The 15,946-nt window shown below is 43.0% G+C and overlaps 1 protein-coding gene across 2 annotated transcripts in view; it reads left to right on the top strand.

Annotated features, from left to right (window-relative positions):
- Nucleotides 1–15,946, top strand: part of FBXW8 (F-box and WD repeat domain containing 8) — a 116,908-nt gene that overhangs the window by 40,725 nt on the left and 60,237 nt on the right. For both annotated transcript variants that reach the window (XM_036115858.2, XM_036115859.2), the window contains exon 5: nt 7,404–7,561. In XM_036115858.2, coding sequence (XP_035971751.1) covers nt 7,404–7,561 — 158 coding nt within the window. The remainder of the gene's footprint in view (nt 1–7,403; nt 7,562–15,946) is intronic.

Raw genomic sequence — 15,946 nt, 5'->3', positions numbered from 1 at the left:
CTTACTGTTACTTAAGATTCGTAAGTCTGAAGCATTTCAGTTTGCGTAAGAGAGCATACTTCTCTATTCACATTAGAGGACTCTTTTCTCCCCTTTTGGTGTAAAAAAAAATATCAAGCACCCTCTTTGTGTTGAGGTTTTTCTCAACACTCCTAAATGTGTTTCTACCTCGTTTTCTGTTGCTGTGATGTTGCCTTTTTAGGGTCCAGTTTCCGCCTTTGTTAGAAGGAACAGTGACCGTGTATCAGTGTTTCTCCTCTGCCAAGAATGGTTGGAGGGAAAATTATCATTTAATGTTGCAAAATATTAGCTCTCTACTTTCCCTTAAAATATCGTTGTCCCATTTGGTCTCCTGCACTTTCATCCACCTCTGTTCCCTTTGGGGCAATTGTGCCCAAGTAGTCAGGTGACAGAAGTGCAGATGCCTCCCTCTAGCAGCCAAGTGACTTCTGGCTGCTGTTCTGGCTTTTTATCTTTATTAGCTCTGTCTGTCCACACAACCCAGTCTTCTGTAGGCTGGAAGCAAAGCTTTGAGTTTCCAGTTTATGATTAAGGAAAATAATGGTTCAAACACAGTCCTGCGTCTAAGGTAACTTGAAATACCCTGCTTTTAGCCGTTTGTTTTTTTTTCCTCCACTTTTTCCCAGTACTTAAAAATGTGCCTTTTCATTGACCATATACCATGCCACAATAAGGCTTTGCTCTGAAATTGTGTATATTTGCCCCGGATTTTAAAATATATTCTACCCAGGAGCTAAAGATGACAAGGACGGGGTTTAATACTTGGCTAGTTTCAGGGGAATGTATAAAAAATGGGTAATACCTGTGGATTGCTTTGAGACTCTTCAGATAACCTGCTTTGTAAATAGAGACCCATGATAACGTTGTTAGACAACGGGCACCTCACTTAGTAGGGACATGCTTGCTATCTTCCTGCTTCTTAAAGAACTTTTTCTCTTCACAGTTTTTCTTTCAGCCTTGGTTTATATAGATTTTGTGCTGCTGCTCATTATGACATTGGACTGTTTGCCGTAAGGGATTCGATCATTACCCGTTAGGGACCACTTTTTAAAAATACTTCTAAATTTATTTATTTTCTGCTGTGAGGTATACGTGCTCTTCTGGTAAATAAGTCTGAGGTAAGGTATTGATAAGAGACTGGAGGAGAGCATTACATTTATTATATCCTTAATGAAGGAGCTCCAGAATCTCCTTAATAAATACTGGTGAACTCATGGCTGCATTTATCCATCTCTGGTTCTCCAAGGAATAATGGGAAGGGCCACAGCTACAGTAACTCTGCATAACCGTCATCGACTCTGACTCTATTGATTGTGATTAACCAAGATGTATGGAAAACAGTTTTAAGTGTGTAGTGCATGTATCTCGTAAGGTCCATTAAGATGTTCATTAGTTTTCAATCGCTGCGTCTTAAGCTGCACTTGATGTCTGTAGTAGTGCTTTTCCACGGAAAGACTGCACCGTGGGGTTGAGTTCATTTTGTTAATTGCATAATACAGCGCAGTCATGTTTCATAGAAAACAGTAAATACTCTTGATTTCATTGATTTGTATTCTTTGGTTATTACTAAATTAAGTATGGAGCATGTGAATAGTTCTTAAAGCCTCTGCATGGTAAGGGCAAAAATGGTTCTTGAAATGTGGGTGCTGCATTTTTAGGGACCTCTGCCTAATTGCTTGATAGGCTTTAAACCAGTTCTGTCCTCTGAGTTTGTTAGTAAAATTAACTCACTGAACATTTACTAAGCACAGATGAATACTGCAGACCCCTCCCTTGCTCCCAGGCGGCAAGAGGTACAAGCCCCGGTGGTGACAGAACAACGTGGGAGACGCTAGGGTGGGGAGAGCAAGGCATCCACCGTAAGACCCTAGAGAAGGGCACCCGGTACAGGCTCAGTCAGGCCGGGTTCTCCTGGAAAGTGACTTCTCAGCTGAGTCTGGAAGGATGACGAGGAGCTGGCTAGGTAGAGTTTTGTATGGGGCAGGGATGCAAATAACTCGCTTACATGCTGCCACTCCTCAGTCCCAAACCAAGGGTGGGTGTTAATAATCCAGCCCAGCATTTATTTTTCTGGTAAGCTGCTGGAATACAGCTTCAGAATCCTTGTCAACACAGAGCTATAGGCAGCCATGATCAATGTACTGGATTTGACACGCAAACTATCTGCAAGTCCGGGCCTGAGGCCTCATAACGGGGCTCCTTTTGGCTTCTGTGAGTACTTGATCAGAATAGAATTGTGATTTCGTTTGGGGACGGTTGTATGAATATGGCTCTGTAGAGGCTGAAGTTATTTATATCAGCCATCCTGTATGTCCTCCCATGTCACCTGTGAAGTACGTGTGGGACACACCATTGCATCTACCCAGCCTCACACTCCTTGCCAGTGTATTGAGACTTTTTTGTTGGCTTCTTGCCTTCTAGGTAGAGACAGTGGTAGAATTGATGGGTTAGGTTCACGGGCTGTGTCCTGCATGCCTGAGTCACAATACTGAAAACGATAAATTCCTTATATTGCACTTAAATGGGGATGGTCCTTAAAAGCCGTATTTGTTTAAAGACACTGTCATCTGAGGAGGCAGCCTGGCTTGTTGGCTAAGCAGCAGTTTGAGGAAAGCCTAGGGACCTGTTTTGATCCCAGCTGTGCCACTAAAATGTTTTTTTGTGACCTTGGGTAAGTCACTTAACTTTACTTACAGCATTCTTAAAACAACCCCCGAGGTTGTCATGAAGAGCCTTGGGGGGGGAAAAATGTTTTTAGCAAATAAGCTCAGGTTCCCCCCACAAGAAAGGTTAAAGGTGGGGGTTGTTTTGTTTTATTTTGTTTTTAGCTGTACGACATTTCTTCCTTTTTCTTCGGGTCTCTTAGTCCAAATGAGTAGTCTGTTTAGTGGAAACTTATTAGTTAATGGAAGCTCTTTGGTGGTAAATCATTGTAAATTGGCAATTGCTCTGGCGTGCCGAGCTTGAGAGGCTCTATTCCCATTCTTTCAACAACAAATCAGCTGTGGTCTCTGACCTATTTATTTGGAGGTAACCCTGCCAAGCGTAAAAAAGATTGGGAAAGCATACAGTTTCACTGGTCCGTACCCTGGACTGGGACATCCTCACTCATTTGGAAAAGGCTTCTTTCTCCTTTAGTTTTTCTTTAGTGCTCTTACATCAGTAATATATTAGTTGCAGTTGTACTTTGCACAGACACTAATTAGAGAGCCATCAACATTGGGGTCCAAAGGCTTACCGACAATGCAACTGTCATAGTGGTGCCTTAATTGGTTGAGTGTAATTGTCATTAGGCAGCGATAAAGACATCTGGAGCTCTGGAGAAAAATCAGTTTTTTCTTCCTACCTCCCTTCAATATCTGTTCTTGCTTCTCCTGGCCAATGTTGTTAAGCACTTTTAGATCACATTTAGGGTTTGGTCCAGTTCCCTCTGCTCCAACCATCGTTTTACATGCAAATGTCTGTTTCTTTAGCACGAGTTCATTAGCACGGGGTCTGAGCTCCATTATTCTGGCTGCTCTCACTTGCGTTAGATTCTAGAGCCTGGCGCTGAGTCATCACGTGGTACCTGCTGAAACGGTATGTATTCTCTGTTCCCCTCCAAAAGGAAACATGGAGTCTTTTATATTTTGTCTCCTGAGTCATTTGCATTATACTCTTCTCCTGCTCTTTGGCCATGAGGAATGGAGTTAATTTAAATGGATATCTTTGAAAGTGTTCTTTACCAAAATGATTTAGCTTATCCTGTGCTTTTATAGATATTTTAATCAGTTTGGAAGTAAATGCAAGGAGTTTAACACCTCTCGATGTGTGTGTTCGGAGTGTTTCCACTGATCATCAGCAATGGAAGGTGGGCAGTAGAAGTAAAAGGCGCCACTCAAACCAGTCAGGTTGTTACTTGTGGACACCCCCTTCCAGTCATTGGTATGTTATTAGCTATGTGTAAGGTGCTGTGATGGAGATACAGCATTGAGATATGGCCTTCTCGGGGACTTGGCAATCAAGTGGAGATGTGGAATGTAACGAATGCCATTTCTTCAGATACAGTGGTAGTTGAGCCAGAGAAGTCTTCATGGAGGAAGAGGGTCTGTGCTAAACATTGGGTGGTTGGTAGGCTTGGGCTAGGTCAGTGGTTCTCAGTCTTGCCTAAACATTGGAAACACTGATGCCTGGTCCACTCCCAGAGTCAGATTTCAGTGGCCTGGGTGTGCTTTGGGCATCAGGAGTTTGGAAAGCATCCCAGGTGATTCCCATGTGCAGCCAATGTTGGGATCCACTGGGCTGGGTTGTCAGGAGGGAAAGTACTCCAGAATGGTGGATAATGTGAGCAAAGATGCAGAAGCAAGAGTATATGGAAGCCAGGAATGACAGACTTGTCCGGAGACAGGTTCATGCTAAGGAAGAACAGAAAATGAGACTGGGGAGAGGGGCGGAAGCTAGTTTGTGGAGGGATCTCTGTGCTAGGCCTAGTAATTAAAATGTCATCAATAAGATGTTAAGGCTTGAGTAGCTAGGGGGCTTTCTAAGGGTTAAGTGCTGTTCTAGTCTGACTCAGAACTTCTAGTTGTTGGGCTCATAGCTGTGAGCAAGACCCAACCCCCGACCTTAGAAGCTTATAGGTTCTTGGCGAGCTGAACAGACACACACACACACACACAGTTGCTGTGAGAAAAGTCTAGGCTGCTGTCATGTAGGCTAGATCACAGGGGGACATGGTCCAGGGTGAAGGGGAAGGAAGGAAGGAAGAATGATTATTCATGTTGTCAGGTACTTTTGAGGGCTTGGCTTGTGCAGGGCTGATGGTGGGTGGGGGGAGCCTTGGGACTAAGGGGCCCTGAGGCGCTGAGGGGTTTGGACTGGGGAAGGGAACAGAGAGGACGTGGCCACTGGAACACAGAGGGCAGTGTGGCTGGGGCGGGGGGCGGCAGGGGGGAGGTGAAGGGATGCGGAGAAGCTGCTCAGTTTTGCACCAGGGACTAGGACTGATGCGGTCACTGAGGAAAGGAGGGAATTCAGCAGTGGGCTAGTGTGTGGTGAACTGAAGCCTTTGGAGGAGAACCTGGGTTTAATCTAGACACGCGGCATCTCAGGGTGAGGACAACTCTTTTTGTGCCGGAAAAGCCCTGTGAGGCTCTGGTGGACGTTAATAGAGCGCTCTTCGTGTGGGAGCCTGCCGGTGATGAGAGCGAGTGGCAGCTTGGATCTCACCGCTCCCTGCTGTGTGGGGTCCGGCAGTTCATCAGGTTCTGGTTTTGTGGTTTTGCCTCGGAACTCTGTAAAGGGGCTTTGGGGCTGGAGCTTAGGCTCCTGAAATGCTCTCCTCTGTACCCCTCTGCTGGCCATGCGGCCCCGATGGGGTGCACAAAGGGCCTTGCGGGAGCATGTGCGGCTGCTGTGCTGGTCATCAAAGGAAAGGAAATAACGTTTCCAAGTCCCAGAGTCCTCAGACCCCTACACTTGCTTTCTGTGTCTTCCTTTCACTCCTCGTCTCTGTATTTCTGATGGTGTCACCATCCCTCTCACCTTTTTTTTTTTTTTTGAAATGGCTCCTTCCTTTCACATAGAATTTAAGAATCTAATCATGCACAGTCTAGACATTCAAACATGTTTTCTCTGTTCAGTGTGTCTGTAGCTAAGCAAGTGGCCTTACTCCAGGGAACGTCTGAGTTGTTTTGTAGGGTGTCAAGGTGAGCCTGGTAGATTTGGCGGAGTCTGTGTTCTTGTATAGGGTTCCTCATTAAGAAGGGTGATCTGGAATGCTGCCCGGAGGACCTGGGAACCAGTGGCCGTGCTTTGGCCACGGTGATATCAATATCCACCCTTGCTTGTGCATCACCAGGCTTAACAACACTCGTGGAGTGAGCGTTCCTGTTTACTGGGGGATCAGTGGTCATGCAGAGTTCCTTCAGTCCAATTTTAGAAAGCACGTCTCTCTTACTGGCTCTTTATACCACACGTGCACTCCCCAGGCATTGTCTTGCAAGGGGAGAGCCGAATTCGCCAAGCGAGGGAATTTGTGTGACAAAATCACCTTTGAATCACATATTTACTGTCAATAATTTGAGGGAATTACTGCTACATTCAGTAAATGAAACACTCCTTTATCAGAATGTTCTTTCTTTTTTTTTAGATATATATATTTTTAAAAATTTTATTTATTTGAGAGCGTGCGCATGAGCAAGGGGAGGGGCAGAGGGAGAAGCAGGCTCCCTGCTGAGCAGGGAACCCAATGTGGGGCTCAATCCCAGGACCCTGGGTTCAGGACCTGAGCCAAAGGCAGATGCTTAACTGAGCCACCCAGGGTTCCCCCTTAATTTCTTTATTAAGGAATCTCACGTGAGAAATTGATCTCTAACTACTTCATAGATGTATCATGTGATAGATTTCAGTAGTTGAATACATTTCAGAGATTATCTTGAGTCTTTATAGTTTTAACGTGGGATCCAAGAAACCCTGAAGGAACTATGGCTAGGGCCTCAAGAAGACTGTGAACCTGCTTAAAATTGTGTGCCTGTCTTTGTGTTTGTGGGGTACATCATTAGACTCTTAAAGCATTTGTAACACCCCTCCCCATGGTTAGTTGATTTACATGTTGAACCAAACTCTCTGTAGCAGATGTAAGGAACTTAGCATAAGTACCTCGATGGCAGGCAGCACACCACCTCGTCATCTGGTCATTCCATTATCCTGGTGTCTGAGGGGCCTCATGTCTGAGCAGGTTCTGGCCCTGCCTTGGCTTTGATGGAGAGAGTCATTTGTTGGAGTGGCAGTAGTAATAGGAGAGAGTGAGTGCTCCTATAATCTAAGTGGGCAAAACCGGGGAGTGTCATGCATTTCGGCAAGAGCTTTTCATGAGAAGGCAGCATTGTCTGGCTGCTAAAGGCAAGACTTAATTGTTTCAGCAAATCAATTAGTCTTTAGGGACTTTAATCAGTCAAATCTGATGCATGGATGAGGCATTAGAAAGCTCGTGCCTGTAAGACCATTAGTCCTTAGCATTTCTCTCGGTCTGTCTTTAGTGTATGTGTGTAAATACGGTGGCTTCTACAGATTTCTACTAGTGATCCCTTTGCTGGGAGAATGCAAGGTAGTAGATTGGTTATGCTAGCGTAAGGGAGATCTTGATATCCCGGGTTGTAGTACAGCGTTCTCATTTGAATTGTCACCATTGTGCCCTGTGAGAGCATGAACCATGTTCCCAGCCTTCTGTCATCTCGGTGACATTTTCTCCTTTTGGAATTACTCATCTAAACAGCATTACAGGAGTGGTTCCCCACTGACCAAATCTTATTTCTCTGTTGTTTTAAGGCTCTCCCTGTTTTCTCTACCATGGCCCTGCTCTCCAGTCCCCATTTGGAACCAAGTGTGCCCTTCTTTTCCAGATATACATCAGGGGACGTGAGGGTGTGGGACACCCGCACCTGGGACTACACAGCCCCTTTCCTGGAATCAGAGTATGAGGAGGACGAGCCTGGAATGCAGCCATATGTCTCCTTTGTGAGGATAAACAGCTCGCTGGCGGTAGCCGCTTATGAGGATGGTAAGTAACTGCAACCCTCCTCCCTATTAAGGAAAAAAAAAGCTTTACAAAAATTAAGCAGCTGTGGCCGGCTCCCCCCTGTAATCCCTCCATACATACACGTGGGCACACACACACGGTCACACACATAGCCTCACTCTTGCCTTTATGTGGAGAAGTTGGCCAATAACCCCTCCATGCATTAGTAGGCGATGGAGCACAGAACCCAGTAAGACTGGGGTTTAATTCCTACTGGAACTGGCGGGCTGCGTTTCAGTGCCAGACACGAGGCTGGCCAAGCCATCTTAAGCAAATAGCTTGTTTGGTATAAAATATTAAATATACTTGGCCTACTTTTCCTTTAGTCTCTGCTCAGTCCAAAGGGAACAGGGAAAAGGGGGGATAGATAATCTGTTGACAAATATGGAAATAGAAAAATAAAAGTCAGTGCCTACCTTTTCCTGGCACTTACATACCATACAAGATAATCTGTGGTGCTGTGTTGTCTCTCTGGGATTGATAGAATTCTTTTTGTGTATGAGCAACCGTGGACTTACAGAACTAGGTGAGAAAAGTCTAAAATTATATTTACCTAAGTCATGAAACACCTGTCAGTTTGTAGCTAATAGGAATCATAATTTTGATGGCCATGATATCCTATGCTCCTAAGTTCCATTATGCTGTGACGTTGGAATCCCCAAAAGCTTTGTTTCCCCACTTGCCTGAGTCGGACCGTGAAATATTTTGGAATGTTAGTCTTCATGTCATGGCACTGTTGCAAATCTTTGGAGTCAGTGGAACAACCACAGAATCCATGGTTGGCTCAAAGGGACAAAACTGTAGTAAAGTAGCTAATGGGCTATTTTATATCTATATGTCACTTAAAAAGTAGAGCTGAAGTCTTGAAAATATTTTCAAGGTATTACTTTAACAACATGAACTCTGTTCTTTCAGTTTGACATTAGTAGACCTCCTTGGTAGATTTTCTTTTCAGCCTCTAGAAATTCAGCTAAGCTCTTTCTGTGGTATATAGTATTTCCTGTATGTTTGTTGAGCTCTGGGGTAGATAACATAAGATCGGCTTGAATGTGTTTGCTACTTTGCAAACAGCCAATGAGTTTCTCTAAAAAATGAGTATGCAAAGGTTGTAGTACAATTAGAATCCTACACCCTCTGCTAGCCTCCCGGCCACACACATACCTGTGCACACACACATTCTTCTTCAGAGGCGAACCTGGGGCCCAGAGAGACCAGCTAGGTGGTTTGCTTGAGGCTGAGTTGTGAGTCCAGTAGTGAATCCAGAAGTGTGACTGTGTGTCCCAGGCCACGCCGGGGTCGGAGTGCACACTTTATGTGCTACTAAACACAGATGCCTGCAGAGTTGTGCCCCTGATTGATTGGCAACCCCACGCCTCCTACCTTGGAAGCTTGAAGACCCAGCTTGAGGAGATGGGCTCGTGTGCTGCCGGTTTCCCATCATTGGTCAGAAGTGTTTGTTCCCCTCCTCCCTCTTGCACAGAAACATTGGGAAACCATGTAGATGGGAGAGAGAAACTACCTTCTTTGGCAATTACTTGGTAAATAATGGCCAAAATGTATTTTTAAAACTTGATTTAAAAAAATATAGTTAACATTCAAACAGAGCAAAAAAAAGTATAAAATATAAAAGAAAACATATCCAAAAGGAAGCTGAAGTGCTTCTCCCTTGCCCCCTGCCTCTGTCCCTCCCCTTGCATGTCTTAGACATGGGTCCTACACTGTGTACTTCTCTGCGCCTTGCCCTTGTTTTGTCTTTAACACAATGACACATCTTGGTATCTTTCCATATTAGCACTTATAGGTAAACCTTATTGTTTTGGGGCCTCAGTACTATGGCACGATGTGGTTGTACTTATAATTTATTAGAGCCCTTAATGACGCACACTTGGATGGCTTATTTTTGTTATTAAAAACAGTTCCTCAGATACCATGATGGACTTGTGCAACTATAGCTATGGGGTAGATTACTAGTAATTACTGGGTTGGAGGCTACACATGCTTTGTTTTGATAAATATTACCAAATTGCCCTCCACAGAGGTTCTACCAGTGAATGGTCGCACCACCATGTGTATGAGAGCGGTGGCTTCCTCATACTGGTCTGATAGGTGGAAATGGCATTTCACTGTTGTCTTTGTTTGCCTTTCTTTATATGGATAGGTGAACACCTTTTCATATTTTTTTTCTATTTCTCTGCAAATTGCTTGTTCCTGTCCTCATTTTTCTCTGGGTTATCTTTTCTGATTGGAAAGGGAAATAGCCCTTGCCATACCTATTTTAAATGTTTTTTCAGTTGGTCGGTTATTCTTCAGTGGACTTTGTTTATGGTTTGTTTTTCTAGATGGTAGTTGTAGGTGTGTATAATTTTAACTTTTTAATCCATAATTGAGTGGGTTTTATTTTGTAATTTAATGTTATTGACTACTACATTTTTAGGGATGTAAGATCAAACTAATAGAAACTGTTACACATTGAGAAATCTTGCTTTTTTTTTTTATTAAAGATTTTATTTATTTGACAAAGAGCACAAGCAGGGGGAGAGGCAGAGGGAGAAACAGACTCCCTGCTGAGCAGGGAGCCCGATGCGGGACTCGATCCCAGGACCCTGGGATCATGACCTGAGCCAAAGGCAGATGCTTAACTGACTGAGCCATCCAGGTGCCCCGAGAAGTCTTGCTTTTACCCATTTTTGTCCACTCCATTCTAAAGCAACCATATATTTTAGTTTTCTGTCTATCCTTCCAGTATTTTTTCTTTTATTTTTTTCTTTTTCTTTTTATTTTCTTTTTATTTTTTTTAAGATTTTATTTATTTGATAGAGACACCGTGAGAAAGGGAACACAAGCAAGGGGAGTGAAAGAGGGAGAAGCAGGCTCCCCGCCGAGCAGGGAGCCCGATGCGGGGCTCAATCCCAGGACTCTGGGATCATGACCTGAGCTGAAGGCAGACGCTTAACGACTGAGCCACCCAGGCGCCCCTTTTCTTTTATTTTTTTTAAGATTTTTTTTATTTTACTTTTGAGAGTGAGAGAGAAGGAGCAGGGGGAGGGGCAAAGGGAGAGGGAGAAGCAGACTCCCCACCGAGTAGGGAGCCAGACATGGGGCTCGATCATGGGACTCCAGGATCATGACCTGAGCCAAAGGCAGATGCTTAACTGACTGAGCCACCCAGGCTCCCCATCCTTCCAGTATTTCTGTGTTGCAAATATGAACATTCGTATTCTTCCCCTCTTTTTCTTAAATGAAAAATAGCATATTACTTTATATTATTCCACACGTTGTCTTTTTTCACTTAATGATCTGTCTTGAAAGCTTGTCCATGTCTGTATATAGAAAAACAGCCTCCTTCCCCCCCCCCCTTCCTGCATAGTATTCCATGTGTACAAGGACTGTGGTTCATTTACACAGCCCCTTACTGAGGAATAGTTGTATTGTTTCGGACCCTTCTGCTATCACAATGTAGCAAAAAAACCTTACCTATGAGACATTTCATGTGAGTACAGGAATGGTAGTTTCCTATAAAATTTATGAATCCAAGGATAAACGCAGATGGGGTTATACGATTTTGCACTCTCACCAGCCAGGTATGTAGGTATGCCCATTTCCTCACAGATTTGTCAGCAGAGTGTGTTTCAGACTTCTAGGTACTTGTCAATTTGATAGATTAGAAATGGTATCCAAATGTAGTTTCAATTTACATTTCTCTTAGCCTAAGAATTGTTTTCATATTTGTACCTGCTACTTGTACTTCTTTCTTCTAATAAGCTATGGCTTATTTTTCACACTTGAATCTTGACCAATATAGAATTTATCCTGCGACAGTATAAAATATGAATCTGAGAACATTTTTTCCAGCATCTCTTATTAGAAAGCCCATCACTCCCTACCTCACTGGTTCAAGGTGCTGCCTTTATAAGTTTTTAGATGTGAGATTCTCTTAGTACGCAGGTCTGTTTCTGGATGTTATGCTTTGTCTGGTTGCTTACATTTATACTATCATGTTGGTGTTGTCTTTCTGGGTTCCACGGCATGCTTAGGGGGATCTCCCCTACTCCAAGATAAGGTTAAATCTATAGTACTTACATCGTTTATGTTGAAATCTTTGGTCTCAAATTCATTTGGGGATTAGGATTGTGTCTTTGGTGAGAACTCTTGCATTTTTACTTCTCTTCTCACTCTGAGCTTGTTTTACCAGTCTGATTGGGGCTTTACTATTTCTGGGATACACGAGAGCTTTTCATTTTTCTCCCAGACCTCAGGTGGCATTGTCTTTGGTCTCACTTTATTTTAACAGATTGACGCTGTGATATTTATACCAACATGTCTATGAGTAGCTACTTCTGAGGCAAAGACAGATTGAAAACCTCAAACACACAGTTTTATATTGTTCCTTTTCAGGAGCAGCAAACGGGCACTTCTTAGGCAAAACATGGCAAAAAGGAAAGGGACCTTGTGGGGTCTGCTGTATAAAATTCACGACTATGCCGGACAGGAGAGAAGAGGATAAAATGAACTTCAGCTCCCTGGCTGTGCCGAAGGGAAGCTCTGTAGTCACTGAGGCCCTGTTGATGGCCTACACATGTATCCTCCACAGAAGGAGTCCGATCTGGAGTGGGGGATGGAAGCCACTTTGGGAGAAAGTCAGTCGTCCCCACATCCTTTTTAGCTCCTCGCCCTGTAGGAACACTGTACACCCACTTGGGGTGTTGAGATTTGGCAAGGTGATCCACAGTTGTGATTTTTTGAATTCCAACCCACTGGCCTCATATTTCTTCTGCCTTGTTTCCAGTTGTCAGCACTGGCCATCCTCCAGTTTGATTTGACCACTAATTGTGTTGCATGTTACCGTACCGAAATGAATCAAATCAAAATGCTTTTCCTGGAGCATTAGATAAAGCAGGCGAAGGTTCTGAGTAATGAGCAGATGCTGCTAATGCAGGGACAGTGGAGACCTTGCCAGGACTCCATCTGCTCCATGCTTGCCTGCCTCTGGCCCCGAGCCACAGCATTAGGGAAGGCGCTGTACTCGAAACCCGCTCCCCGTTCACAGAGTTTGCCTTGAAAACTCACTGTTTGGTGAGAAATGAGATTACACACTTCTTAGGTGCAAAGAAGTTCTCGTTTGTCCCTGCAAGTAGAGAGGAGAGACCAGACCCAGTGCATATTAGCATGTGGAAGCCGAGATGGGGTAGCCAACAGTCCTCTCTCTGTGCTGCCATCAAGCAAGGCAAAGTGGCTTATCCACTTCTGCAGCACTCCCCGAGCAATTGTCTGAACACACACAGGCTCCATTGTCTGGGGCTGGGCCCGCCCTGGGCCCGAGTGATGGCGATTCCTCGTTTACTGGCCTGGTAACAATGGATGGGAGTGGGTCTCTCCAGGCTTCTTTTTAGCAGAGAACAGTAGGACCATGTTTTAGTTAGCTATGATGAAGAGTAGGTGCTTTTAAAACTTTATAGTTTTGTTTAAGAAAAAAAATCAGTTCTTTGATAGTTTTGCTTATGTCTCTTCTTTGTATAATGGTGACATTGGAATGTAATGATAAAACCTTTGAATGTAATACTTATACAATAAACAATATTCCTCACCCCCCAATCAAGATAGAAGTTTTAGAAGTGGAGCATTAACATGCTAAAGCCTTGCTTGGGAGATGGCTAAGACAGCTGAGTGTGGATTGTGGATATGATTGATTGGCCAAGGCCTGCCTTTTCTGGTCATTGTTCTCTTAAAAGTTTCAACAACCAGTTTTTGCTTGAAACCTTTGCCTGCCCTTAAGTCTAGGGGACTTACTCAGGTATTTGACAAAACAAAATGAAACTTTCTGATAACACCAAAATACCAGGTAGAGTCCTTGTAAAAGATAGGATACCTTTATAAACATGAACGACGAACAGTAGGAGTGCTCACGTTTTAAAGGTGCTCAGAGTGGAATTAAACACTGAAATGCAGAGTTCTGAACAGAGATGGTTCTTTTGTTATTGAAGGATTTGAGGAATTGAACTTTAAAGTTGACTGCTATTTGGCATGGTCTAGAGCGTTAGACTGTGTTTCATAGACACGCCATGGGGACTATGCTTACGTGATGGAAGTTTTTGAATAAAACCTTTTTAAAGTGTTTCCATTTTTCAGTGAGAAGAGTTCAAAATTATATTTCACACTTGCTTATGTACGCGTTGGACTGAAGATGCATTGTAACTAAGTATTAGGACAGTGCTCCTCAAATGGGAGTCTAGAGAGAAAATCTTGAGCAGGAGCTATGAGATCTCTAAGAAAGTTTTTTTTTTTTTATCTGTATTTTTATAGTAATCTAAAAAAAACCGATCCTTTGACCTTGTAACTAAACCATGCTGCATGATCTCAGTATTTGAATTTGCATTTTGTGTTCCCAGGCTGTTGGCACCAAGTGATCACTACATGCCTTGTGATTGTTTTTCATGCTGAGGGGTCCACAGATGACTTTTTATAGAGGTCTGCAAGCTCTCAGATTTAAGAAACACTGGGGAGGGGAGTTCTCAATTTCTACGATTACTATAAATTTTTGAAGTTACTAGTGAAAATAACTTGAAATGATTGTTCTCATGCAGAAAGTGGCACATTAAATTTATGGTATGAGATTTGGTGTTTATTGGGGTGGTTTTACTGAAAACTGATTTTTAATAATATAGAGTATGATGCATAAATTCAAAGTAGCTGTCCTGTGTTATTACAGTTGAGGTTAAAAATGGAAAGGAACAATAAATAGCACAGGGTATCTTTGTTGGGGGATAGTTTAGACTAGAGAGATAAATTGTCCATGTTCTTAAATGTACCTAATGAAATCCACACATGAATTTTTTTTTTGGAGGCTGATAAATCAAATTTTAAGTGCAGGAATTTAATTTCCCTTTTAATACTTGCAATTTTGATTGTAGCATTTATTCTACACAAAACCCTAGGGCTCTGTTAAAGCAGAAGTAAATATATTTGTGGAACGTATTTTTGTTTTAAAAGCAAGATGTGCCTGCCTGTCTGCCATTTCAGTCAAAAAGTCATTAGGCAAGCTACAGTGGAGTAGGAAGGCAATCCCGTGGGGCCAGGGACAGGTGGAGGAGGGAGTCTGAGTGGAACAGTGGCCTGGCGGGTGTGGGAGGTTGGCAACATCCAGGGAGATTGAGCAGGTAAATATATTAAGGATAATGGAAGCCAGTTTCTCACTATTGGAGAAGGGAGTTACAGGCATGGAAAAGGGCTATCCAGATGAACCCTGTGGGGCTGGATTGGAACAGGAGGTGTTGGTGTGGAATTCCTGCTTTTCAATATAGATACGTAAATAGAGATATCTGTGTTTGTATACAAATATGTTTATATATGTCCTAGCTTCGTTTGCTCTGAAAGTATAGAAGCAGCAATAGTCCAGTAGCAATGAGCATACCTAGTGCTCAGATCTTAAAAATACCGGTCTCCACTAAAAGGAGTCCGGGCTGCTTGGCAAAGAGGCTGACTCCATCCAGGGCTGGGGTAGGGAAAGAACAAAATAATCCCGGAGCATCGTATTGTACCAGGAAATACGGAAGTGCTTGAGGAATAATGGTGACATGAATACAGAAGCTACCTTGAAGGTAGCTTTGACGAGGTCAGGCTAGTCTTTCTGTGGGATGTCCTTCAATTTGCGCTTTCTCATATTTCCTCATGATTCGACTGGGTTATGCATTTTTGGCTGGACTGTCACAAGCGATTCTGTGTTCATCGCCATGCATTCTATTATGTAGCACAAGATGTTCGTTTGTCCCATTACTGATGTTAAATTTGACCACTTTATTAATTTGACATCTGCCAGGTTTCTTGACTACAAAGTTACTTCCCCCCCCATTCTGTAATTAGTGTTCTTTTATTTATTTATTTTATTAACATAATGTATTTGTTCCAGGGGTACAGGTCTGTGATTCATCAGTCTTAAACAATTCACAGCGCTCACCATAGCAATTAATTAATGTTCTGCAGGGAGATTCTTTGATTCTTCTCATCTGATAGTTTTAGCATCAATTGATTTGTTTTGTTTTGTTCTCAATTATTGCCATTGTAACTGCCGATTAGTGATTTTTCTAATTCCATCGTTCCTTCTATATTTGTTAGGTGACATTCTACTGTAAGTGTGTACCTCTGTTAGTATCATTCTGATACTCAGATTGTCCCAGATTTGGCCAGCTGTCAAACTCATGAAGGTAAAAAAAAAAAAAAAAAAAAAAAATGAAGGGACTATTCAGGTTGAAGGACACAAGACAGATGAATGCCATGTATCATCCTGGATTGGATTCTTTTTCTATAAAGGACTTTACTGGGACAATTGGCAGCGGGATCTGAATAATGGGTAAATAGAAGTTCTTGCAACTT

Source organism: Halichoerus grypus, chromosome 13 (genome assembly GCF_964656455.1).
Source record: "Halichoerus grypus chromosome 13, mHalGry1.hap1.1, whole genome shotgun sequence".
Lineage (NCBI taxonomy): Eukaryota > Metazoa > Chordata > Mammalia > Carnivora > Phocidae > Halichoerus > Halichoerus grypus.
This window is presented reverse-complemented; position numbering and strand designations above follow the sequence as displayed.